The 23,789-nt window shown below is 38.4% G+C and overlaps 1 protein-coding gene and 1 pseudogene across 1 annotated transcript in view; one reads left to right on the top strand and one right to left on the bottom strand.

Annotated features, from left to right (window-relative positions):
- Positions 1-23,789, top strand: part of SGK3 (serum/glucocorticoid regulated kinase family, member 3) — a 114,930-nt gene that overhangs the window by 24,682 nt on the left and 66,459 nt on the right. Inside the window, exons 4-7 of the mRNA XM_006860039.1 lie at positions 160-235; positions 6,883-6,970; positions 18,460-18,509; positions 22,107-22,164. Of these exons, the coding sequence (XP_006860101.1) occupies positions 160-235; positions 6,883-6,970; positions 18,460-18,509; positions 22,107-22,164 (272 nt within the window). The remainder of the gene's footprint in view (positions 1-159; positions 236-6,882; positions 6,971-18,459; positions 18,510-22,106; positions 22,165-23,789) is intronic.
- On the bottom strand, positions 3,536-4,212 carry LOC102818595 (annotated as a pseudogene).

Genomic DNA, 23,789 nt, shown 5'->3' with positions numbered 1-23,789 from the left:
TGTGTGTGTGTGTGTGTGTGTATTTTGTAAACCAAGAAACATGAATTAAGAAATAATTTCTTAATCAGAATTTTTGTATCTTGTGCTTATGTTCTTATATTGATGATAGTAATATAGTCTACCATAAATAATCCTAATAGTTTATGTCTTTCTTAACAGATTTTATTAAACAAAGAAGAGCAGGACTGAATGAATTCATTCAGAACTTGGTTAGACATCCAGAGCTTTACAACCAGTAAGTAGTTTTCCATTGTGTTTCTAAAGAGGCATTTAAACTTTTTAATATTAAGTAAGATACTAATATGAGGGTAAGTCAAAAACTAAGTATTGCTACAAAATCAAAAAACCCTTATTAAGCAAACATATCAAATTTGAAGCTATTGTATTTTTAATATGCTCTCCATCTGAAGTTGTACTCTTCTGAGGGCACTGTTTCTATCTCTCTGGCCCTTCCCCAAAGAATTCTGTACTCTTCGATTTACACCAAGTCAAACCGGCAGTTGTGGCATCCACAAGAGACTCAAATTATGTTTTATTTCAATGCTCTTTGAGTTTTAGGAACAAAAAGTCTGAAAGGTCAAGATCAGGCCTGTAGGGTAGATAGGGCAAAGTTTCCCAAAGAAATTCACGTAGGACAGCCCTTGGCTACCATAAAGACTGAGCAGGTGCGTTTTCGTGATGGAAAACAATTCCTTGGCATAACTTTCCTGGCCTCTTCATCGCCCATGCAGTTTTCAGTTTTCTTAAAATGTCTTAATATGCTCCTATGATGATTGTCCTGTGCCCTTTGAGAAAATCTACCAAGATTACCTTCTTTGAAGTCCCCAGAAACAGTTCACATAACCTTCTGAACTGACCTCTGTGCCTTGAATTTCACTGCTCCAGTAAAGCACTCATAAACCACTGTTTGACTGGACCTTGCTCTCTGAATCTTATTGGTAGACCCATGACTCATCCCCAGTTATAATTTATTTCATAAAGTTGTCTTCATTAGCTTGGATCTTAATTAAAAGACTGATAGAAAAGCCAACTTTTTGAGCTAGCTCATTTTTGGGCAGTCCTTTTGGCATCCATCAAGATGTTCACTTAAAACTGAAAATAATTGAGCTATGTGAGATCACACCTTTAGTAGTAATTATATTGGTGGTATCTTAATGTCTTCTTCCACCAGATTCTGGACTTCAACCATAGTTTCTTCATTCATCGAGATTGATGGTCTTCCCATTTGGCTCTTCTTTGAGGTCTTCTAGACCTTCCTTAAAACACTTGGTCCATGTAAGAATTGTTGTGTGTGGGGCAGCATTCCCATAAACTTGGTGCAGAATATGAATGATTTGGTAAGATGTTCCCATTGAGTTATTTTTTAAAGATTTTTATTGTGGATTGAGTGAAAGTTTACAGGGCAGATCATCAGTTTTACATTCAATAAATCATACACCTTGTTCTATTACAATGATTATAATCCCCTCCATGTACCATCAGTTAACAGTATTTCTCTCTATTCACTTTAGCTCTTTTTTTTTTTTTTAAACACTCAGGCATATATAATAATTTATACTACCAAAGGATACATTCTGCAAGTCTGCCTCCTGCCCATCAGCTCTTAGTCCCTCTCTTCTTATAAATCTAGATTCCTCAGCTGTTCCCTCTCTTCATGTCCTCATCTGTACCTCCATCTCTGGTGCTGCTGCTTCTCTGGATAAGGTCTCGCATTCTGCTTGTGCTCTTCTCCCTTGATGGTCCTAGGATCCGATTGAGTTTTGTTAAAAGTCTGATATTACCCCTGACGTCGAAATTTTTTTTCCCATGGCACAAAATGTATCCTTTTGCCAGCAAGATGGCAGAGTAAGCAGACGTGATGAGCAGACCCTGTGCAACAGGAGCATGGGAGGTCAAGTGAAATAGATACAGATGGTGACCCTGAAACTCTGAGTTGTGGATTGAGTGCTAGATGGAAGAGGAGGCTGAAAAGAAGCAGTGAGAGAGAAGAAAACCAGGCAGTCAGTCCTGGAGCGGCACTGGCCATCTTGAGCTTTTGTGGGCGGTTGTTGATACACAGGATGCAGCTGAAGGTTGGTGGCAAGGGGGGTTGTGGTTCTCCCTTGCTTCTCATGCATCCTGCTAGACAGAGGCTTGACCATTCTCTACCCTCATCAGCCCAGTGACCACTGGCACCCCCTCAGATGTAGCCTCTGCTCTGCCTAGGGTCGAGCAACAGACATCCCAACCCCTCATCTGAAGGCATGTGAACTCACCTTGACCTGCTCCACGCAGTGAACAGAGAACTCTGTTCATACCTCCAGTCTCTATCACATCCTCCAGGAGGTAAATGTCTAAGAATATGCCATCATACAATTACCAATTAAATACAAATACAACAATACCCCAGTGTCTTGGAGAAAACAGATGGTTTCATTGCAACAATAAAAACAAATATATTTGTTTAAAAAAGGAATAATATATGAAGGTGAGTTAAAAATTATCTGCTCTCCAGTTATATTAAAATGCCCACATCTATGACAGATGACAACTTTGAGCATGCATGTGAAGTGATTTTGTCAAATACACAAGTGACAGTGGATTATGTGGCAAATCATTAACAAATCAGCCACAGCTCTATGAGATAATCCGCAACAGACTTGGGTTTCAAAAATTTTGTGTGAAATTGGTACCAAAACAACTTACAGAAGAGCATAAAAAGAAACGTTTGAACATCTGCAAACAAAATTTGGATCTATACTCAAAGGAAAGTAAAAATTTCTTTAAAAAACAAAACATTACTGGTGACAAGAGATGGATTCATCACTATGAACCTAAGAGTAATTGGCAGAATGTGGAATAGAAACATCCTTAAGAGCTGACCAAGGAAAAGTTCAAAAGGGCCAGTATTGAAACACTATCAGGAGAAAGTCTCAACAATCAACAGTGCTCTTTACAATGAGATACTCACTGAAGATTTGAAGACTAAACTTCAGATTAAACAGAGGACTGCAGTCCAAGGATGTTGTGTCTTGCATGACAACCTCTGCCCACACTGCAAAAACTTTGTTTTTTATTTTGTCTTATTTAAGAAGTACTTTACATGTATTGATTTAGTGCTCACATAGCCCTATGTGGTGGGTATTATTTAAGGGATATTTGCTTCTCAGACACTACAAGTATCTCGGCACTGCAGAGAAATGATAGCAGAGGCAATAAATAGTCCCATATATCAAGATGGGAGGGAATTTTGGATCCACGTTGGTCTTTGACCAAGCTACTGAACTTCCCTGAGACTTACTAGCTATATTTCCAAAAACATTCATCTTGTACCCATAGTAAACCTTGCCAAAGCCAAGTCCTAGCAAGTACCAAGGTTTTAAATAGGGCTGCTGCAGAGGAGGGTAGTTATCAAGGCACAGGGGGTGCAGTGGGTGAGACACTGGGACTGAGCCAGCCCCGTACCCTGCTGGGATTCTGGGTCTAGGGAGGAAAGTGTGGTAAGGGGAGACAGAGGATACTGGGCTAAGCTTACCCAAAAGATCCCAGCGCTGCTCTAGTCGAGTGGAAAATCGACCTGCTCTTCTGAGTAGCGTTCTTGGGGTGTCACACATCTCTGTAAGCCTAGTCACACCAGTGGAAATTGAATCCTTCAAGCAGAGTGATGCATTCAGCTTTTGTAGGAACACAGTCTGGTGGCTTTGTGAGTAACAGGTCTGGTACCTCTATCCCTGGCAGCAACACCACCCCTCGGATGGCAAGCCAGCCCCCAAATTGGGGGTGTATACACACACCTGGAATGTGTTGGGTCCCCCAGGGATCAGGCTGTACATTCTATCATTGGTAGTAGTTAGCAGCCCTTACAACATGTGCTGCCGTCTGGGCCAGAATCTTGGGGCATCCATTGGGTTGTACGTCACAGTCATTGATGACTTGTATCTGCAGCTCTGGGAGGTTCTCTCTAACTTGGCTCAAATGGTGGGCTACACACTGGTCCACAGGGTCAGTCAGTGGTTGGAGATGGCAGCTTTGCAGGAAGGGCTTTAGGGCTCCGTCAAACTTAGCAGGTGTGCTGAGCACCAGGAAAGCCAGGGTAGGTCCTGGTAGGGCCAGGTGGAAGGCTGGAGGCAGGAGTGCATTGTACCATGCCACCCGGAAGGGATAGACCACGAAGCCCAAAGGGCACAATGTATCCTCAATTTTCTGCTTCAGTTCTGCGATTTGCAGCTCCATAATGCACCAAAAACTTTGTTTTGAGGTGTTAAAACATGCTCCCTATAGTCTTGATCCTGCTCCATCTGACTTTCGCTTGTTTGGTCCCCTGAAAGCAGCCCTTTGAGGATGAAGATTGAGCTTTGATGAAGAAGTGAAGACAGCAGTGCTTTAGCAGCTTTCAGCTCAGACTAAAACATTTTTAAATAAGGGACTACAAAAGCTTGTTGACAGATAAAGTGTATTGAAAAGCAAGGAGATTGTGTCAAAAATGATGTATTTAAAAGAAAAATAGATAAAGGATACAAACCTGTTATGAAAGAAGAACTACAAATGGCTAATTGATTACAAGAGAAATGGTACATTGCCTTAACTAAGAAATTAAAATAGAAGGCAAAAACAGTTGCTTATTTTGATGTTTTTACAGTCGAGCACATTTTGAAAATACATAAATCATAACTGTCATGTCGTTGAGTACCATCAAGTTGGTTTCAACTCATAGGATGACCCTGTTTAGGGTTTCTGAGGAGTGGCTAGTGGGTTTGAACCATCGAGCTTGTAGTGTGTTATCCTGTAGTGCCATACCAGCACTGCAGTGCCTATCCTACAGAGCCACACCAGTATAGCTCAATGAATTAGGCAGAAGTAAAACATAACCTTAATTGCCACACCCAGGTCAACAAATAGAACATTACATTGGTTTGAACCACAAGGTCGGCAGTACAAACTCACCAGCCATTCCTTGGAAACCCTATACAGGGTTGCTATGAGCCTATATCAACTGGATGGCACGTAATAACAACAACAACAACAACAACAAGCACCCCTGAAGCCCCTCCCATGCCTTATCGCCATCTCTATTCCTTTCCTACTTTTCCTACTTCAGAAGTAACTACAATTCTGACTTTGAACAGCAAAGATCAGTTTGCCCTATTAAAAAAATTTATGTAAGTGAAATTCTATTGTATATATTCTTTTTCAGGCTTATTTAGTTCAACATTCTGATGTTCATCCATACTGTTACACATAGTTGTAGTTTGTTCATTTTTACTACTACATAATGTTTTCATTGTACACATATACCACAGTGGATCCATTTTTTCTGCTCGTGAACATTTGAGTTGTTTGCAGTTTCTGGCTAATATAAATACATTGGCTGTGAACATATCTTTAGATGTGCATATACAAGCATTTCGGATTTATTTTGTGTCACAGGGTATATATTTAACCTTAGGGGAGAATACAAAATACTTTTCCAAACTGATTGTACTATGATCATCAGTGTATACGAGTTCATCTTGCTTTACAGTATCACATACACTTTTTATTATCAGTCTTTTCGTTTTAGCCATTTTGGTGAGTGAGCTGTGTGATGTCTTATTGTAGCTTTAATTTACATCTCACTGGAGTGGCACTGCAAGAAAAGCACTGCTAACCACAAGGTCAGCAGTTCAAACCCACCAGCTGCTCCTTGAAAACCTAACGTAGGGTCACCAAGACTTGAAACTGACATAGTGGCATGTAACATTATTCTTTTTTTAATAAAGGTACTAAATTTTATCAGTAAACAACTTTCTGAATAGAATCGATTTTTTTGAGGAACTGACAAACTGTTTTCCATAACCTCAGCACCATTTTACTTCCCAATTTCCTATAATTAATGTACATTATTTGTATTTAATTATTAAGAACAATTTGGATGGGGAAGTACCTCAGCATAGAGATTCAATCATTCCTAGAGATTATCTTTAGTGCATGCAAGACCCCTTTTTTGTTTTAGTCGATATTTTTCTCTTTGCTTCTTCATCGTCACTGATGATACCTACTTCATGTGTTTAATATATGTCCTTGAGTATGTGTTTAACTTTGGATATTTTAGAATAAATTTTGAAAACTTTAGCATGTGTTACGTAACTGTTGTTGCTGAGTACCATCGAGTCTATTCGTAGATAGTACTGTGATATAGATCTCATTCTACAAAACTTCTTAAGCTCTGTGTATGCTACTATATGTACTTGCAATTCATTGTTTGAGGGCTACTTACTGGTATTTTCTGATAGACAGTGGTATCATTTATTTATTGATCTCCCCTTCCCCCCAGTGATAGATGACTGCTTTGGTTCCAGCTCACTACTATAGCAAATGCTGTGACGACCATCCTTATTATGTCCTTCTCTGAAATTGTGCATAAGTTTTCAAGGGTTTAATCCCTCGAAATGCAATTTCTGGGTCCATGGCAGATCTGCTCACAATGCTGCCAAGTATTGCCAGATTGCATTCTAAAAGAGTTGCCTCTTCTACATTTTTTGCAGCACTATGCATTGGTATTGCTTTCCTTTTATTTACAAACTTTTGATATCATACCTCTATAATTTTGCCAGTTAATGGGTGTAAAATGGTATCTCAGTATTGTTTCAACGTGTAAATCTCTGATTACTAGTTAAGTTAAGCATCTTTGTAAATTTGCTTACCACTTGGGTTTCCTTTCTGTGTTCATATCCTTTGCCCATTTTTTTGTTGGACTCCCTGATTCTTTTTTAATGAATGTGCTTGCTTCTTTTATAATAATGGATATGAATGAATCTTATTTGACTTTCTTTTTGTAAATGCTAATACAGATTTTTTTATATAAAAGGGGAAACATTGTAGAAATACCATTGAAGTCCTAACAAAGTGAATTTTTGTATCTAGTCCAGATGTCAGAGTATTCCTTCAAATGGACAGTCCAAAACATCAGTCAGACCCATCTGAGGACGAGGATGAAAGAAGTACTCAGAAGGTAGTAAAAAGACCATCCCCCAAAGATAAAAGTAGTAGCAACATTAGGACAGTGTTTAAGATGAAATAATTTTAAGTACAGTATATTTTCTACTCTGTAGAATACATAAAATAAATATGTACATTTCTTAATCATCACTGTTTCATATAAAATTTATAGAATGTATATTTTTAGTTAAGTGCTATCAAGTCAGCTCTTTCAAAAAATATATATAGTTTGTGGTTATATATTAGTATATATTAGTAAATGTGTAAAACGTATATATTAGTAAATGTGTTAACAATCAACTAGGTCTGGGTGGTGGTAATATTGGTAATACTATTATTTTTACTATTATTTTCAAAACTCTCTAGTTAACGTGTGATATATATTTTTAAAAATTGTTGTTGCTAAGTGCCATCGAGTTGGTTCCAACTCACAGTGACCCTGTATAGGGTTTCTGAGGAGCAACTGGTGGGTTTTAACCTCCAGCGTTTTGATTATCAGTTGACCGCTTTTCCTATAGCACCACAAAATATGCAATTACATATTCTTTCTTTACATCTTTTTTTTGGTTATTATATAGTCTTCATGTTCAGTTAAGTGTAGGGTCGGAGAAAAAGACCCCCAACGAGATGGATTTGCACAGTGGCAGCAACCATGGGCTCAGGTTGTAGCAATGATTGTGAGGTTGGTCCAGGACCAGGCAGTGTTTCATTCTGTTGTGGTCAGTGTGAGTCATTGTCAACTCGATGGCACGTAACAGCAACATACAGTCTCACTGTCATTACCATACTTGAAATTATTGTTTTGAACTTTGATCAGCATAAAAGGCCTTTTCAACTAGAACACTACATACTTCTTCATCTAAATTGTCAGGATTTGATATATAGAGTGGTCAGTACTACAGTACAGAGGTTACTCATGGTTTTGCAGGAGTAGTTGTTGTTAAGTGCTGTCAAGTCGGTACCTTGTATAGGATTTCTGAGGAGCAGCTGGTTGGTTTGAACCGCCAGTTTTGTGGTTGGTAATCCAGTGATTATCCTACAGCACCACAACAGAACTACAAAGGATTGGTTGAGACTGTGCAAATAAGTGCTTGTATACCACCAAGGGGATTGAACAGATTTATAATAATGCAGATAAGGTGAACGGTACCTTTATGGGGAAGGATTCATGCACATATTAGGTGTTTGGAACCCTAGCAAGGGAATTGGTCAGTTTTGCCATCCCACTACGCTTAAAATAAGCCGTCCTCATGATGGAAAGAGGGGCACTTCACTACCACCAAGAAAGAAGCGAGGAGTGGAGCAAATCCTTTGATACCAGGACACATGTACTGAGAACCTGCTAGATCCAGGAGACAGAGAGCTATAGCATATGGACAACGTGATTGCACGAGGTAGGTGCAGTAGGGCTTGTCGACTCATGGAGCTTAACACTTCCTGAGAAGACCCCCAACAGGGCCAGCAAACACAGCGACAGAGGACACAAAGAGACTGTCCTGATGGAGGAACAACATCCTGAGTTGTTTCTGTCACTTCCCTAATAAACCTCATAATTGTAATATCTGTGAGTTCTGTGTGGCCACTGCAAGGAATAATCAAACCCAGTAGAGAAGTGGAATAGTCTACCAGCGTCGAGATACAATATTCTTAGTAAACAAGTAGTATATGTGAAAATGTTTAACCTTGATGCTGATAAGAAATGAAAAACTTAACATGTCATTTCTTTCTCTCCCTCCCAAATAGCAAATATGTAAATTAAATAAAACACAAAGATGCTTATTTTAGCATTATTTATAATAATAAAAAAATTAGAATCATGGTGAATTTTCATCATCAGCTAGTGTTTCTTCTTAAAAAGTATGCATTTGTTAAAGTATTTTTTTAAGATGATAATATTTAAAGTTTTTCACATAGTATTAAGTGAAATCAATGTGTAAAAATTTAAATGCATGTTTGCACAGTGTGATTATAGTCAGTTTTTTAAAGATACATAAAGAATATGTGGAATTGCTGCAAAATATTTGCAAGTCCCTAAAAAGTACTCAAGGAGCTTTGGTAGCATTGTGGTTACGAATCGGGCTGAGAACCGCAAGGTCAGCAGTTCGAAACTACCAGCTGCTCCACGGGAGAAAGATGAGGTTTTCTGCTCCCGTAAAGATTTACAGCCTAAGAAACCTTGTACAGGGTCGCTATGAGTTGGAACCGACTCGATGGCACTCAACAACAACAAGAAAGAAAGTGCTCTGGTAGCGTAGTGGTTACAAATTGGGCTATGAACCGCAAGGTCAGCAGTTCGAAACTACCAGCTGTTCCACAGGAGAAAGATGAGGCTTTCTGCTCCCATAAAGATTTACAGCTTCGGAAACCCTGTGCAGGGTCGCTATAGGTCAGAACCGACTCAACGGCACTTAACAACAACAAAGAAGTACTCAAAAATAAGGAAGGATTTCAGTAACTACTATAACCTGCAATTTTGTGGCAGCATTAATAACAGGCAATAAAATATGTATGTGGCTGTATAGGTAGACGTATGCATATATGTGCAATGAAAGGCACATGCAAGTATGGGTATGCATATAAAGATGTATCTGCAGGCAGGTGTTTATGTGCACTGCACATATGTTTATATATGAGGGAACTCCAAAATGTTCATGAAAACATAAGAGAATTTTCCACAAACTTTTTGATTGAGGCCCCTCATGGGGGAAACAGTTATGGATGTTACCAAGACAACCTAGCACCACATGGGAATGGTTTACTGAATATGAAGACTTGGGGCCATAGTCTCCTGAGATAACTCAATAAGCAGGCGTAACATAGTTCATAAGATAGTGTTCTACATCCTCCTTAAAAGCTTCGATAACAGCCATCTAAGATACCACTATTGATCTCTTTCCATGTGGAGCAAGGAAGGAAACCAAAGTGCAAAGTGAAAGAAACCAAAAGCAATTACTCCTTAGGACTAGTGGTCTCACAAAGTACTGTAGCCTCTTCTAGCTGAGACCAGATGAACTAGATGGTGCATGGCTACTACCAGTGACCGTCCTGACCAGGGACACAAATAGAAGGGCCTTATTAGAATGGGAAGAAAATGTAGAACAAAACAAATTCTTTTAAGAAAAAGGCCAGACTTACTGGGCCTGTAGAGACTAGAGGAGTCCTGAAAAATATAGCCATACAATATGCTATGACTTTGGACTGAAGCCAATCCAAAATACCAGATTAGCTCATAGAATGTTTAAACAGTATCACTCATGAATATGATGTCCCCTTAATCAACTATACAAGACCTAATGGTCAGTATTTACCCTAAAATAAAGATGAGACGCTAAGGAGACATGAAGTTAGATTCATGGGAACAGACCCAAAGAATGGATATGAGAACGTTGGCTGACACATTGTGAAACTAACCAGTGTCACAGAAGAAGTCATACAAAAATTGTTAAATGGAGACCTAATTTGCTATGTAAACTTGCACCAAAAACAAAATATATATATTTTTTAATGCACAGATCCATTTGTTGTAACATTTAAGGATTTGTAAAAATCCTTCCTAATATTTCAACTGTAAGTACATATGTACTTTTTAATTGAAAAAGATTAGACTAAGAGTATTTTAATAAGTAAAGACTATAAAAATTATATGTCTATGGTTTTCCATGTTTTGCTTGCTAATCATGTGGGAGTAAGTAGATTTAGGTCATTTAAAAAATGTTTTGTCTGGCTATAGGAGACAGTTCATTTGTTGTAGGTTCTTTTATTCATATTTTTTTGTGATTTCAGTGAAAGTTCACAAAATGAAGTGGTTTCCAGTCAGCAGTCCACATATACACTGCCCAGTGGCACTGAGTCTCACCCCCACATTGTGTCAGTGTTCTGCCACTTCTACCATGGGCTTCCTGTGTCCCTCATTTAGTTTGCCTGCCCCTTCCTGCATTCACGTGAACTTTGGTTTTGGGCAAATGCTGCCCTTGACTGTTTTGAGGAGCATGTTCCTCCTGAATGTTTTTGTTCACTTTATAGGCCTGTCTTTTATGTGGTTTCAGTTTTAACTTAGAAAGGTTATATGGGCATAGTCTTTAGGATTCAATTAGTCTCTTTGACTCCAGTAAACCTGGTCTTTTTTTTTATGAGTTTGAATTTTGTTCTGCATTTTAGAGATGACTGGTTTTGAAGAAAGAACCAAATAGAGATTCTGGTTCTGGCTCCTGCTTTGCCTCTGATTTTGCTTTAAATTTGAGTGCCATTGAATCACTGACCCTGTATATAGAGTTTCAGAAGACCAGTTGGTGGGTTTGAACCACAAACCTCATGGTTAGCAGTCAAGTGCTTCTCCTACAGCACTAAACCAGGAATCCATTACATCCATAAATTTGGATTTTAGACTAGTACCGCATCAGTTTTAAAATACTTTAAAAAAATAAAAAGAAAAAAAGAATTTCTTCCAAAAGGGGAATAACCATATTTAATTTTATAGTTGTAAATATTAAATATTTTTAAGTGGGTAACTAAATGAAATTAAGAGCTGGAAATGGCCTTACAGTGTATCTGGTTCTGTGCCATCGTTTATAGAGACAAATAGGCCAAGAGAGGTTTAAAAAAAAAAAAATAAGTTAAGATCTTAATTAGTGTTCATTCTCTTAAATCTTATGAGGCGTTTTAGAGGCACAGTGGTTAAGCATTTGGCTGGTAATCAAAAGGTTAGTGGATTAAACCCACCAGCCATTCCTTGGGAGAAAGATGTGCCAGTCTGCTTCCATCAAGAATACCTGCTGCCATCAAGTCAATTACAACTCATTGCAACCCTGTGTAGGGTTTCCAAGGGTGTAAACTATGGATAACTTTGCAAAGAATGGATATTCCAGAACACTTCATTGTGCTCTTGAGCATCCTGTACATAGACCAAGTGGCAGTTGTTCAAACAGAACAAGGGGATACTAAATGGTTTAAAATCAGGAAAGGTATGCACCAGGGTTGTATCCTTTGACCATATTTATTCAAACTATATGCTGATTAAATAATCTGAGAAGCTAAGCTACATTATAGTGAAGAAGAACATGGGCATCAGGGTTGGAGGAAGTTTCATTAACAACCTGTGATATGCAGATAATACAACCTTGCTTGCTGTAAGTGATGAGGGCTTACATATTTATTGATGAAGATCTAAGACTACAGCCTTTAGTATTGCACTTCAGTGTAAAGAAAACAAAAGTCCTCACAACTGGACCAAACTAAACAGTAACATCATGACAGATGAAGTTGTTGAAGACTTCGATTTGCTTGGATTCACAGCATCAGTGGAAGTAGCAGTAAATAAATCAGACTACACAGGGCATTAGGCAAATCTGCACAAGACCTCTTTAAAGTGTTCAAGAGCAAAGATGCCAGTTTTAGGACTAGGGTGTGCCTGACCCTAGCCATGGTATTTTCAGTTGCCTCATAAGCATGTAAAAGTCAGACAATGAATAAGGAAGACTGTAGAAGAATTGATGCATTTGAGTTATGGTGTTGGAGGAGAATATGAAAAGTATCATGGACTTTCAGAACAAATCTGTGTTGGAAGAAGTACAGCCAGAATGTTCCTTATAATCCAGGATAATGAGACTTCATCTCTCATGCTTTAGACATTTATAAGGAGGGAGAGTCCCTGGAGAAGGACATCATGCTGAGTAGAGTGTCAGCGAAAAAGACCCTCCCCAATAAGATGGATTGACACAAACTTAACAATAATTATGAGGATGACACAGGACTGGGCAGTGTTTCGTTCTGTTGTGTATACGGTCACTATGAGTTGGAACCAACTTGATGGCTTCTAACATCAACAACACATCTTCACAGGAGCAGAAAGCCTCATCTTTCTCCCGAAGAGTGACTGGTGGGTTTGAACTGTCACACTTGCATTTGCAGTCCAGTGCTTATCCTATAGTGCCACTTAGACCCCCTTCCAAAAAGGTTGTTGTTAAGTGCCATTGAGTCAGTTTGAAATCATACCGGTCCTGTATAGGGTTTCCAAGGAGCAACTGGTAAGTTTGAACCGCTGATTTTGTGGTTCAAACCGGCCTTATGGTTAAGTGCTTATCCTACAGCGCCACACCAGGACTCCCTTGGTGGTGGTGGTAAGTGCCGTTGAGTCAGTTTCGACCCATAGTGACCCCATATAGGGTTTCCAAGGAGCAGCTGGTAAGATTGAACTACCAGCCCTGCAGTTCATATGACTTTGCAGTCTGCTACATTAACCCACAGTGCCACACCAGGACTCCCCCTAAAGAGTAGAACCTTGGAAACTCTATGGGACAGTTGTACTCTGCCTTGTAGGGTCACTGTGAGTTGGAATCTACTTGACAACAACAGATTCTATGATATCTCACCCTGAAATTACTGGGTGGTACATACAGTCAAGGACACAATAAGTGGTTCTGGGTAGAATGGGATTAAACTATAGAACAAAACAAATTTCCCCAAAAAAGTCAGATCTACTAAACTGATAGAAATTAAAGAAACCCTTGAGACTAATGCTTTAAGATATGCTCTGAACTTGGAATTAGAGCTATTTCTGCAGGTCACCTTTTAGCCAAATAGTAGATTGGCTTATAAAGTCAGCAGCAGTATCACCCGTGAGCAATATGTTCCCTTAAACAATGAATTATATGAAACCAAGCCGTCAACATTTACCTTAAAGCAAAGATGAAAAGGCAGGGAGGGAAAGGGAAGCTAGATCAGTGGAAACAGAACAAACAGTGGTAATAATGAGAATATTAACACAGTGTGGAAACTAACCAACGGCATGAGCAGTTTATATAAAAATTGTTAAAGGGGAACCCAATTTGCTATGTATTCTTTCAGCTAACATGCAATGTTGTTGTTGTTGTTGTTAAGTACCATGGAGTCGGTTCCTACTCATAGTGACCGTAGAAAGGGTTTCTGAGGCTGTAAATCTTTACGGGAGCAGACCGCCTCATCTTTCTCCCACGGGTAGTTTCAAACTGCCGACCTTGAGGTTAGCAGTCCGATTCGTAACCACTACGCTACCAGAGTTCCTTAAAATACAGTAGAATATTATTTTTATAAATATAATAAAAAAAAACTTCTAATTATATATCCCAGTGATACTGTGATTTCTAAAATGTGCTCCATTGGGAAAAAATCATTGCCAAAAATAATAATTAAGTCACCCTACATAGTAACATAACTCAAGGGACAAACTGCCGTTGTTTAATATTTACAATTCTCTTCCCTCATTTATGAGAAGAACTCATTCAGTTGGAAAATTGATTAGGTTTTATGCACACTTACTAAAAGAAAAAGTGTATTGAAATTACAACTTAGTTGGGTTTATGTTGTCAGATTCTATGGAACACTGTAATAAACATAAAAGACTGCTCATGCATTACAATTATGACATAGCAAAGGAAATGTCATTTAATGAACCAGAGTCCGTATGCATTTTTTCATCTTGTGCTTCAGTGGCTCTTGGTGGCATGGCTCACAGGAGGTTGGTCCTCACTGAACCGTGCAGGAGCCAGGATGTAGCGTAGCTGACTGCTGAGCCAGCCAGCTCTGACTCAGAACAAGTCAGAAGTTAAAATAACAGTCCATTTCAAAAACCGTGTAGGTGAAACATTAACAACCGAAAAAAAGTTGGTTCTTATTTGCCAGATGTGGTTGGAAATCATCTAGATCTTGATGGTTTAGGTATATGTGAGGGATCCTTGACTTGTTCTATCACCTGATCTTTGAAGAGCACATAGACTTCAAAAAATTCATGGAACTATTCCACTGTCTTTGAATTCCAGATCTAGATTAGGCTGCCAAATTTGACAAAAGTCTATGGACAGTCTAATTGTTTGAGCACCTGGTGTGGTGGCTGATGCCTGACAATCCATTTATATTGTTGCCTGCCAAACACTGGGTCTATTGCCCCATGTGACGGAAGCCAATAAAGACACACCACTTGTCTGTTCATGGAAGCAGCCATCGAGAAATCAAACAACACTTTGCATAGGGCACATGTGCTGCAAAAGATCTCTTCAATGTGTTAAAGAACAAAGATGCCAGTTTGGGGACTAAGAAGTGCCTGACCCAAGACATGGTATTTTCAGTCACCTCATATACATCTCTTGTGCTCCAGGCATGTTATCAGGAGGAACCCGTCCCTGGAGAAGTAATTATGCTTGTGAAAGTGGAGCGTCTGGAAAAAAAAAATCTAAGCTGGATTGACACAGTGGCAACAGCAATAGGGTCAAGTGTAACGATTGTGAGGCTGGCACAGGACAAGGCAGTGTTTGGTTCTGTTGTGCATAGGGTCACTATGGGCTGGGAGAAACTTGTTGGTACCTAAGAGCAACCTGGTGGCATAGTGAGTTATTATGAATTGAGGTGCTAACCTCAAGGTCAACAGTTCGAACCCACCAGTCACTTCTGAAGAGAAAGATGAGGCTTTCTGCTCCTGTCAGGATTTACGCCTCAGAAACCCTATACAGGGTCATTATGAGTCAAAACAAACAACAGCACACAACAACAACAAATGTGTCTAGGGTCAGTGATCTATAGCTTAGAGCTTTATTTCTCATTTTGGTTGATGTCAGCCAGTTTTCTAACCATCTGATGGTTTAAAGAAATACATTTCTCTTTTCTTGTTGGGAGGAACTTTGTAAAACTCTATCAAGGGCATTGTGCATTCTGTTGATGAAGGCTATGCATCACTGTCGAGTACTGGTGTGGCACTGTGGGTTCATGCACTGGACTGCAAAGTTAGTTTGAACCGCAAGGTTGACAGTGCAAGTTCAGCAGCTGCTCCTTGGAAACCCTGTTCAGGGTCAGTGTAGGTCAGAACCAACTCTATGGCACTCAACAACAATAGTGTATCAATGTGAGCAATAAATCCTAATATAAAATTATTAGGGGTTATTTTTATGAAACTTCAGTTATTTTTATTATTATTTCTTAGTGTAATTAATGTGGGAAAAAGATGACTTTCTGGTCCCATAAAGATGTACAGCCTCGGAAACCCTATACTGGGTCTCTATAAGTCGGAACCTACTCGACAGCACACACCCACCACCACAATGTAATTAAATGAAAATGTGGATGAATGGAATAATATTATAACCACCTTGCCATTTTGATGCACCTTGTATAGTTACAGCATTTTGTAGTTCTGAAAGTATAAAATCTTTATTTTGATTAGATGACAAAATGTCACCAAATATTAAAAAACAGGTATGACTGTGTAGTAACTTTAGCAAATTGTTTACATATAAATCTTACGTCTACTTACCTATAAGGTAGGTTTAAGAAAGGTATTATTGCTCCTATTTGATATAGGTGAAGGCAGAGATATAAAATGGCTTGTCTAGGGCCATATTGGTGTCCTGATGTGGCACTATAGGATAAGCACTGTACTGCACCAGGTCTAAACTTACCATCTGCTCCTTGGAAACCCCATACAGGGTCGCTATGAATCAGAACCAACTTGACGGCACTTAACAACTATAACTAGGGCAATATAACTAATGAGAAAATCTAGTACTAGAACCCACATCTTGTAATGAAGAGTTTCTCAGGCAATGTGGAGAAAATATGGCTATCTTATTTATAAAAGCAATGAAATATGAATATGTACAGACCAAAACACCCACTTAATTAGTATTGCTTAATTTCAAAGATAGTTATTAACCTTAAAGAGAAATATTTTAAATTTTTGATTCAGTGTAAAGTATAAGTGTCACACACTTAAGAGAAATTATATCTGTGTTCTAACTGGAGGAATAAACTGAAAATTCTGTGTCTTTAATTTTCTGTCCTAAGCAGAATTGTCTTATTGTTTAAAAATAATCTTGATGTATAAGTCTCTACTTGAAGTGGAATTGTACAGCTGTTTGTTTCAGTCCCAGAAATTTGGAAATGGTTTGGAGGCCATAGGTTACCACTTAATTCACAGAAAACATTTGTATTTACTATAATTGATTCTTAGAGGGAAGCTGTACACATTATTCTCTTTGGATGTGTAGTAAAGTGTAAAATTAACACTACTTGTGAGGTATGTCAATAAATCAGTGAAAAAACATGTGAATGTAAGATAACTGAATTAGTTTCAAGTACATAATGTAGTTTGGTCTTTTAAAAAAAAATGTGTCAAGTACTGTACTTCATGTAAGTCATGTTATGCCGATTGAGGAATACAGAGATGAACAAGATAAGGAATGCTCTCAGAGAAAAGATATTATAAAAGATTCTTTTATTAGGAAAAGTGAAGCATGTGCAAAAATAATTTGCTTGAGCTAAACTGACCAATTTGCCCAATAAAGATACTTGAAACATTTTTTAAAAAGATTTGCTTCATAATTAATACCAGGAACTAAACTTAGATTATTAATTGTTGCAAAGAGAAAAGCTTGTCCTGAATCTACCAAACAGCACATAATGCGTCAGTCAGAATGAAAAACATTCTTGGTATGTATTTGTATTGGAAATAAGTTTACCTAACATCAAACTGGAGTTCTGTTGTTGTTAGGTACCCTCAAGTTATTTCCAGCTCACATATATAACAGAATGAAACTCTGAGCCGTCCCTCATAACTGAAAATCGATTCTACTTTGTGGAGGCAGCTTTTCCTCAGTTCTGATTTTTGAGTGCCTTCCAACCTGAGGAGTCATCTTGTGGTGATGTATCAGACAGTATTCTGCTATTTATAAGATTTTCATTGGCTAATTTTTCGAAAGTCATCTGCCTCTTCCTTCTTCTTAGTCTTAGTTTGGAAGTGCCACTGACCCCTGTCCACCATGGGTGTCCCTTATAGTATATGAAATACCAGTGGCATAGCTTCCTGCATCATGGCAACACATTTAGCCACCACAGTATGACAAACTGATTGACGGTGGAAATTGGAGTCCTAGGGTGGTGCAAACAATCAAGCACTTGAGTGCTAACTGAAAGGCTAGCATTTTTAACCCACCCAGAAGTGCCTCAGAATACAGCCCTGGTGATCTTCCAAAATGGAGCCAGCATGAGTTGGAATGGACTTGATGGACCTAATAACAACAACAGCAAACATCAAATTAAAGCTGAAAATCTTGCATTTAGAATCATCATTTCCTGTCTTTAATGAGCTGTTATTTGAAATGTTGAAATTTGAGCCAATTTTAAAAATGTAATAGTAATTGTGTTCTTAAATTTTGATTTCAGTTTCTACTGCTTCCAAAGAACGGCCCAAAATTTATTTGCCACCTTTGAGCTTGATTTCTTGCTTATCTTTTCCCTTAAAGCTGCTCTTGAATATATCATAGTAAAAGTATTTAATTTTTATTGATTGTGATTGTTTCTAAGCAACATTGTAAATTGATTAAGAATTAGGGTCTTAGGCTTCTATAACATAGTAATATACCAAATATCTATGGGCCATTATATATAATATACTTTATTATTTAAAAATATTCATTGACTAATAAGCTCCAATAAGAATGTTATTGTTCTGTTTTTGTTTGATTTTCTCTATCCAAACAGCTACATTCTACCTCACAGAACATCAACCTGGGACCATCTGGAAATCCTCAGTAAGTTTAATTTGTTCAAACAATCCTTTAACTAGTTAGATAAGTTTTGTGGATGCCCATAATTATGCCAATTTAACTGGAAGCAGAAGAAATATAACCATACTTAGGGTGAATATTGTACTCTCATATGCTTGGCTAATTTATTACTTTAGCTTTTCATTGCTTTAGTGAAGCTCTAAGGAATTTTTAATCTAAAAGTTGCTCATTGAGTTCTGCTATTTTTGCCATTGCCACTTTTCTTGGGTTTTGTGTGTTTAGAAAATCAGTAGACCGCATTTCCCAGAGGACCATCAGTCCTGTGGGATACTCTGAGAAAAGCATCCGAGAAGGCCTAATTCACAATCTCCTGGTGCTTAGGGTTGCCAGCGCCCCTGGCTGTCAGCCAGTTTGTTACAGAAGAGTCATGATGGACATGAGGTTATGAAAGGCGATCAAATTTGGTTTAGCCAGTCTTTCCCATAGTCTCATATGTAGTTGATCACAGGAGAAAGATTGTCTTCTTTAACATAAGGGACACAGTCTGAGAAATGCTGAAGACCAGCAGTGGCAGATACACGTTTTATCTTGAATTCATTGGAAGTGAATCCCTAGCACACAGAATTTGAGGAAGGACTTGCAGGGTCATTTCTGGCTTAAGTTTGAAAGAGTGTCCTGATGGATTAGTGATATTGGCCATGGGTAGGAAGAACAAGGTAATATTTCTCTCCCTTACCTATGATTGTCCTGACAGGCATGGTAGATTAATTCTAAAATACTCCCTCTTTTATCATTGTTCCTCCCCTTTCCTTTTTTTGTCTGCTTTGGGGGTGAGCATAGGCAGACAAGAGAAATTGTCCAAGGACCAGGGCCTGGCACACTTCAGAGACACTTGAACACTGAAATCAGGGATGCAGCAGCAAAAGAGACAGGGAGAGTAGTCACTAAGATAGGAGGGAAACTAGGAATATGTTGTCCTGAAGTCAGAGGAAGAATATTTCAAGGACAGTGTACTCAACTCTGGTAATGTTGCACTAGGTCACATTCAGGGAGAATGAGAAGTGAGCACTGGATAATGTACAAGTCATCATTGACTTCTCTGAGCAGTGTCATGTTGTTGTGACTATAAGAGCCTGAGAGGAAAGGGTTCAAGAGAGAACCAAAGGAGGACAGCCTGTAAAGACAGTGAGTTTAGACAACTTAATTGAGGAGTTTTGTTGCAAAAGAGAACAGAGAAATGGACAGTCACTGGCAGGGAGTAAATTGGATTTTGAGCTTTCTTTTTGTCATTTATAACACTGAATTTGTCAGGCAGCACAAGAATGAAATGTGATTTCAGTTAGCGTTGGGGACATGAGTTTAATATCAGATAGCCTATTTACTGTGTTTCAGAGATTTGCATGGTTTTGTATTCACTGTTACATGTATTTAAAAATATATATATATATCAGTATCCCAGCATATCATTAAAGAACACAGTAGTCCAAAGAGCAGGTTTTTGAAGAAGAAAAACATCTAATTATTTTCCCACTAATTTTTATGCACCATATATGAATTGAATGGACTTTCTTTCAATATATGAATTGAAGGAAATTGAAACTTAAGTGTAATAACTTCCCACTTCCTAAAACAACTTCCACCACTCCGCTGTCAGTTTGTTGTACTGCGGTGGCTTGTGTGTTGCTGTGCCACCGGTATTTTAAATACCAGCAGGGTCACCGTTGTGGACAAGTTTCAGCAGAGCCTTCCAACTAAGACAGACTAGGAAGGAGAGGCATCTATTTCTCAGTGGTTAGGTACCAAAACCTTAGGAATAGCAGCAGAACATTGTCTGAGATAGTGCCAGAAGATGAGCTCCTTTGGTTGGAAGGCATTCAAAATACAATGGGGGAAGACCTGCCTCATCAAAGTAGACTTGATCTTAATAACATGAATGGAGCAAAGCTTTTGGAACCGTCCTGTTTTGAGGGGCCACAACTCAACATGAGAGGAAACAGATACAGACATCCATTAATAATCAGAACATAGAATGTGTACATGTATGAATCTAGGAAAATTTAAAATCTTCAGAAATGAAATGCACAAAAAAGAATTGGTTGTTGTTCAGCCATTTCATGAGGTGTACCGTGTGATCATATACCGATGGTACTGAAGGAAAAAGTCCAAGCTGCACTGATGGCATTAGCAATAAGCTAAGCTCTAGGAATTGATGGAATACACATTGAAATGGCTTAACAAACTGATGCAGTGCTAGAAGCACACACTAGCACTTCCAAGAAATTTGGAAGACAGCTACCTGGCAAACAGTTTGGAAGAGATCCATATTTATGTCCATTCTAAAGAAAGATGACCCAACAGAATGCAGAAATCATCTAACAATGTCATTAATATCACATGCAAATAAAACTTTGCTGAAGATAATTTAAAAATAGTTGCATCAGTATATCGACAAGGAATTGCCAGAAATTCAAGCTGAATTCAGAAGAGGATGTGGAAGAAGGGATATTATTGTTGACATCAGATGGATCTTGACTGAAAGCAGAGAATACCAGAAATATGTTTACTTGTGCCTTTTTTTTTTTTTTTTTAAACAATGCAAAGGCATTTGATTGTGTGGGTCATAACAAACTATGGGTAACATTGTGAAGAATGAAAACCTTTCATTGCTCATGGGGAGCCTGTACATAGACCAAGAGACATTCATTCATACAAAACAAGGGAACACTGAATGGTTTAAAATCAGGAAAGAGTGTGTCAGGGGTTGTATGTTTTCACCATACTTAATTCTGTCTGTATGATGAGCAAATAATCTGAGAAGCTGGATTATTTGAAGAATGTGGTATCAGTGTTGAAGGAAGGCTCATTAACAACCTGTGATATGCAGATTTCATAACCTTGCCTGCAAAGAGAGGAGAGGACTTGAAGCACTTACTGATGAATCAAATACTATTATGGATTGCACCAAATATAAAGAAAATGAAAATCCTCACAACTGGATCAATAAATAACAAATGGAGAAAAGACTGAAGTTGTCAAAGTCTTCCTTGTGCTTGGATCCACAACTATTGGTCTCTATTCTTCTGGAGTTAAAGAGAGAAAATGAACCATGACCTCACCTGTCCAGAGACCAGAAGAACTAGACGGTGCCTGGCTATCACTACCGACTGTTCTGACTGGGGCCATAATAGATGGTCCTGGGGCGGGAGAGCGGGGAGAGACTCGTAAGACTATTGCCCTGAGGTGACTTTTAAACTAAACTACTCCCTGAGTTTACTTTTGGACAAAATATCTGATATCACCCATAAATACATATTAAGAAAAAGAAAACAGTCATCTATTTGAGACCAAAGTCAGCATTCACCCTGGAGCAGAGATGAGGTTGTGGTAAGCAAGAATAATGGAAATGGGACAACTAGAATGGTAATTATCTGAATGTTGATGCTGTTTGCAAAGTTGTTACCAGGGTCACCTGAGCACCCAATGTGCTGTGTAAACTTTCACCAAGAACCCAATAAAATATTTTCAGTATATACATAAAGTGGGGTACTAAGAAATGTTTAAAATTTAACCCTCTTTCTAATTTCTATGAAGCTGATTCTTACCATTGTTAATCTGTTTCAGTGCCAAACCAATGGACTTTGATTTCTTAAAAGTTATTGGAAAAGGCAGCTTTGGCAAGGTAAGAATGTTTCTTTTCCCATTCAGTAAATAAGTACTTATAAAATGCTTGCTGTATGCAAGGGGCGTCAATAAATAGAAAAATGGAATTAAAAGATAATGGAATTTTTCCATGAACTTTCTGAAGCTACCTCACCTCATGTATTTGAGACTATAGGGAGTATATTGGAATAATCATCACATTAACTAGTCTTCCTTGTTGTCATATGGATATTATCCTATTACTGCCAGTGTTGTATTTAGGCTAGATCTTAAAATGTTCTTTTTGACAATGAATATGATGCCATTCTTCTTAAATTTGTCATTTCTGTCATAGTAAACAGGTTCATTTCAGCACACCAGTGCCTTGGGATATTGATCTTTATGCAGTCTGTTTCATTTTTGACAACTTCCAATTTTTCTAGATTCATACTTTGTAGGTTACACTTTTTGATTACTAGTGGTGTTTGCAGTCATTTCTCATTTGAAGTTGCAAACTTACGGGCAGTGAATTTATATTGATTGGGGGGGGACATCTCAGAAAAGGAATGTGAGAACAATTAGACAAATCAAAGAATGCAGTCAGTGTTGCTGAATTGTACATGTCAAAACTGTTGAATTGGGGTATGTTCTGCTGTGCGTATTTTTTTTTTTTAATGTTTTATTGTGAATTATGTGATAGTTTACATAGGAGAACATTATCTTTGCATTCATCTGTCGTATATCATTTCATTGCCATGGTTACAATCCCCTCCATGCATCATCAACCAACCTAAGGGTATACCCTGCAAACCTGCCCCCTGGTTGTCAGCACACAGCCCCACTCCTTCTATGGGTCTAGAGTTCCAAGTCGCTCCATCTCTGCACGTCATCATCGTCTCCACCTCCATTTTTGGCATCACTGCTTCTCTGGGTAGGGTCTCGCACTCTGCTCTTCTCCCTTGACGGGTCCCAAGAACCTCCACTCCTAGACTGCAAAATCAATCACTCCCCTCCTCTTGCTACAAAATGTCTACCTTTACATCTCCAACCTTCACAGTCAGTCCTAATAGTAATTATTCACTGTTGTACCACATGAGTGCTATCCCCATCTCCTTTCACCAGCACCTCCCAGACAGGTTGGACACCACTCAGTGGAGATTCCACCTTCCTCTGCACCCTCTGGATCTAGGCTCCCTCTTGAAAGCTTGTAAGCCAGTTGCTTCTTGCCTTTGTAGCCCCCCCATTTTGGGTAGCCAATGTCCAAGTTGCCCATCCCTGTGTACCCTGTGTATTTGCTGTGTATATTCTTAACAACTATAAATTATTTTTTAAATCTTTCAAAATGGTCTGAAGCTGTTGAAGTGCAACAAAATAAATATAAAGAAAAACAGAATACTATACAAAATGCAAATTTACAATCTATTTGGAAAACACAAAAAATATATTTATATGTTATAAATACATGTTATAAACATTTGGCTTAATGACAACTCTTACTCTGTAAAGTTATATAAATTTGCACTCACTTAGATAAATGGAACCAACCCACCCCTTCTCTCAGCAAATTCATCATCACAGTCTTCTTTACTTGCAGGTGAAAAGGCTTTGATCCTTCTCTTTCACTAAAAGATCAATAAGAACTCTAGGCACCTGTTCCGACTCACC

Source organism: Chrysochloris asiatica, unplaced genomic scaffold (genome assembly GCF_000296735.1).
Source record: "Chrysochloris asiatica unplaced genomic scaffold, ChrAsi1.0 scaffold00036, whole genome shotgun sequence".
In the NCBI taxonomy this organism is placed as follows: Eukaryota; Metazoa; Chordata; class Mammalia; order Afrosoricida; family Chrysochloridae; genus Chrysochloris; species Chrysochloris asiatica.
Note: the sequence above shows the minus strand (reverse complement) of the source record. Positions and strands in the feature narration are given on the sequence as shown.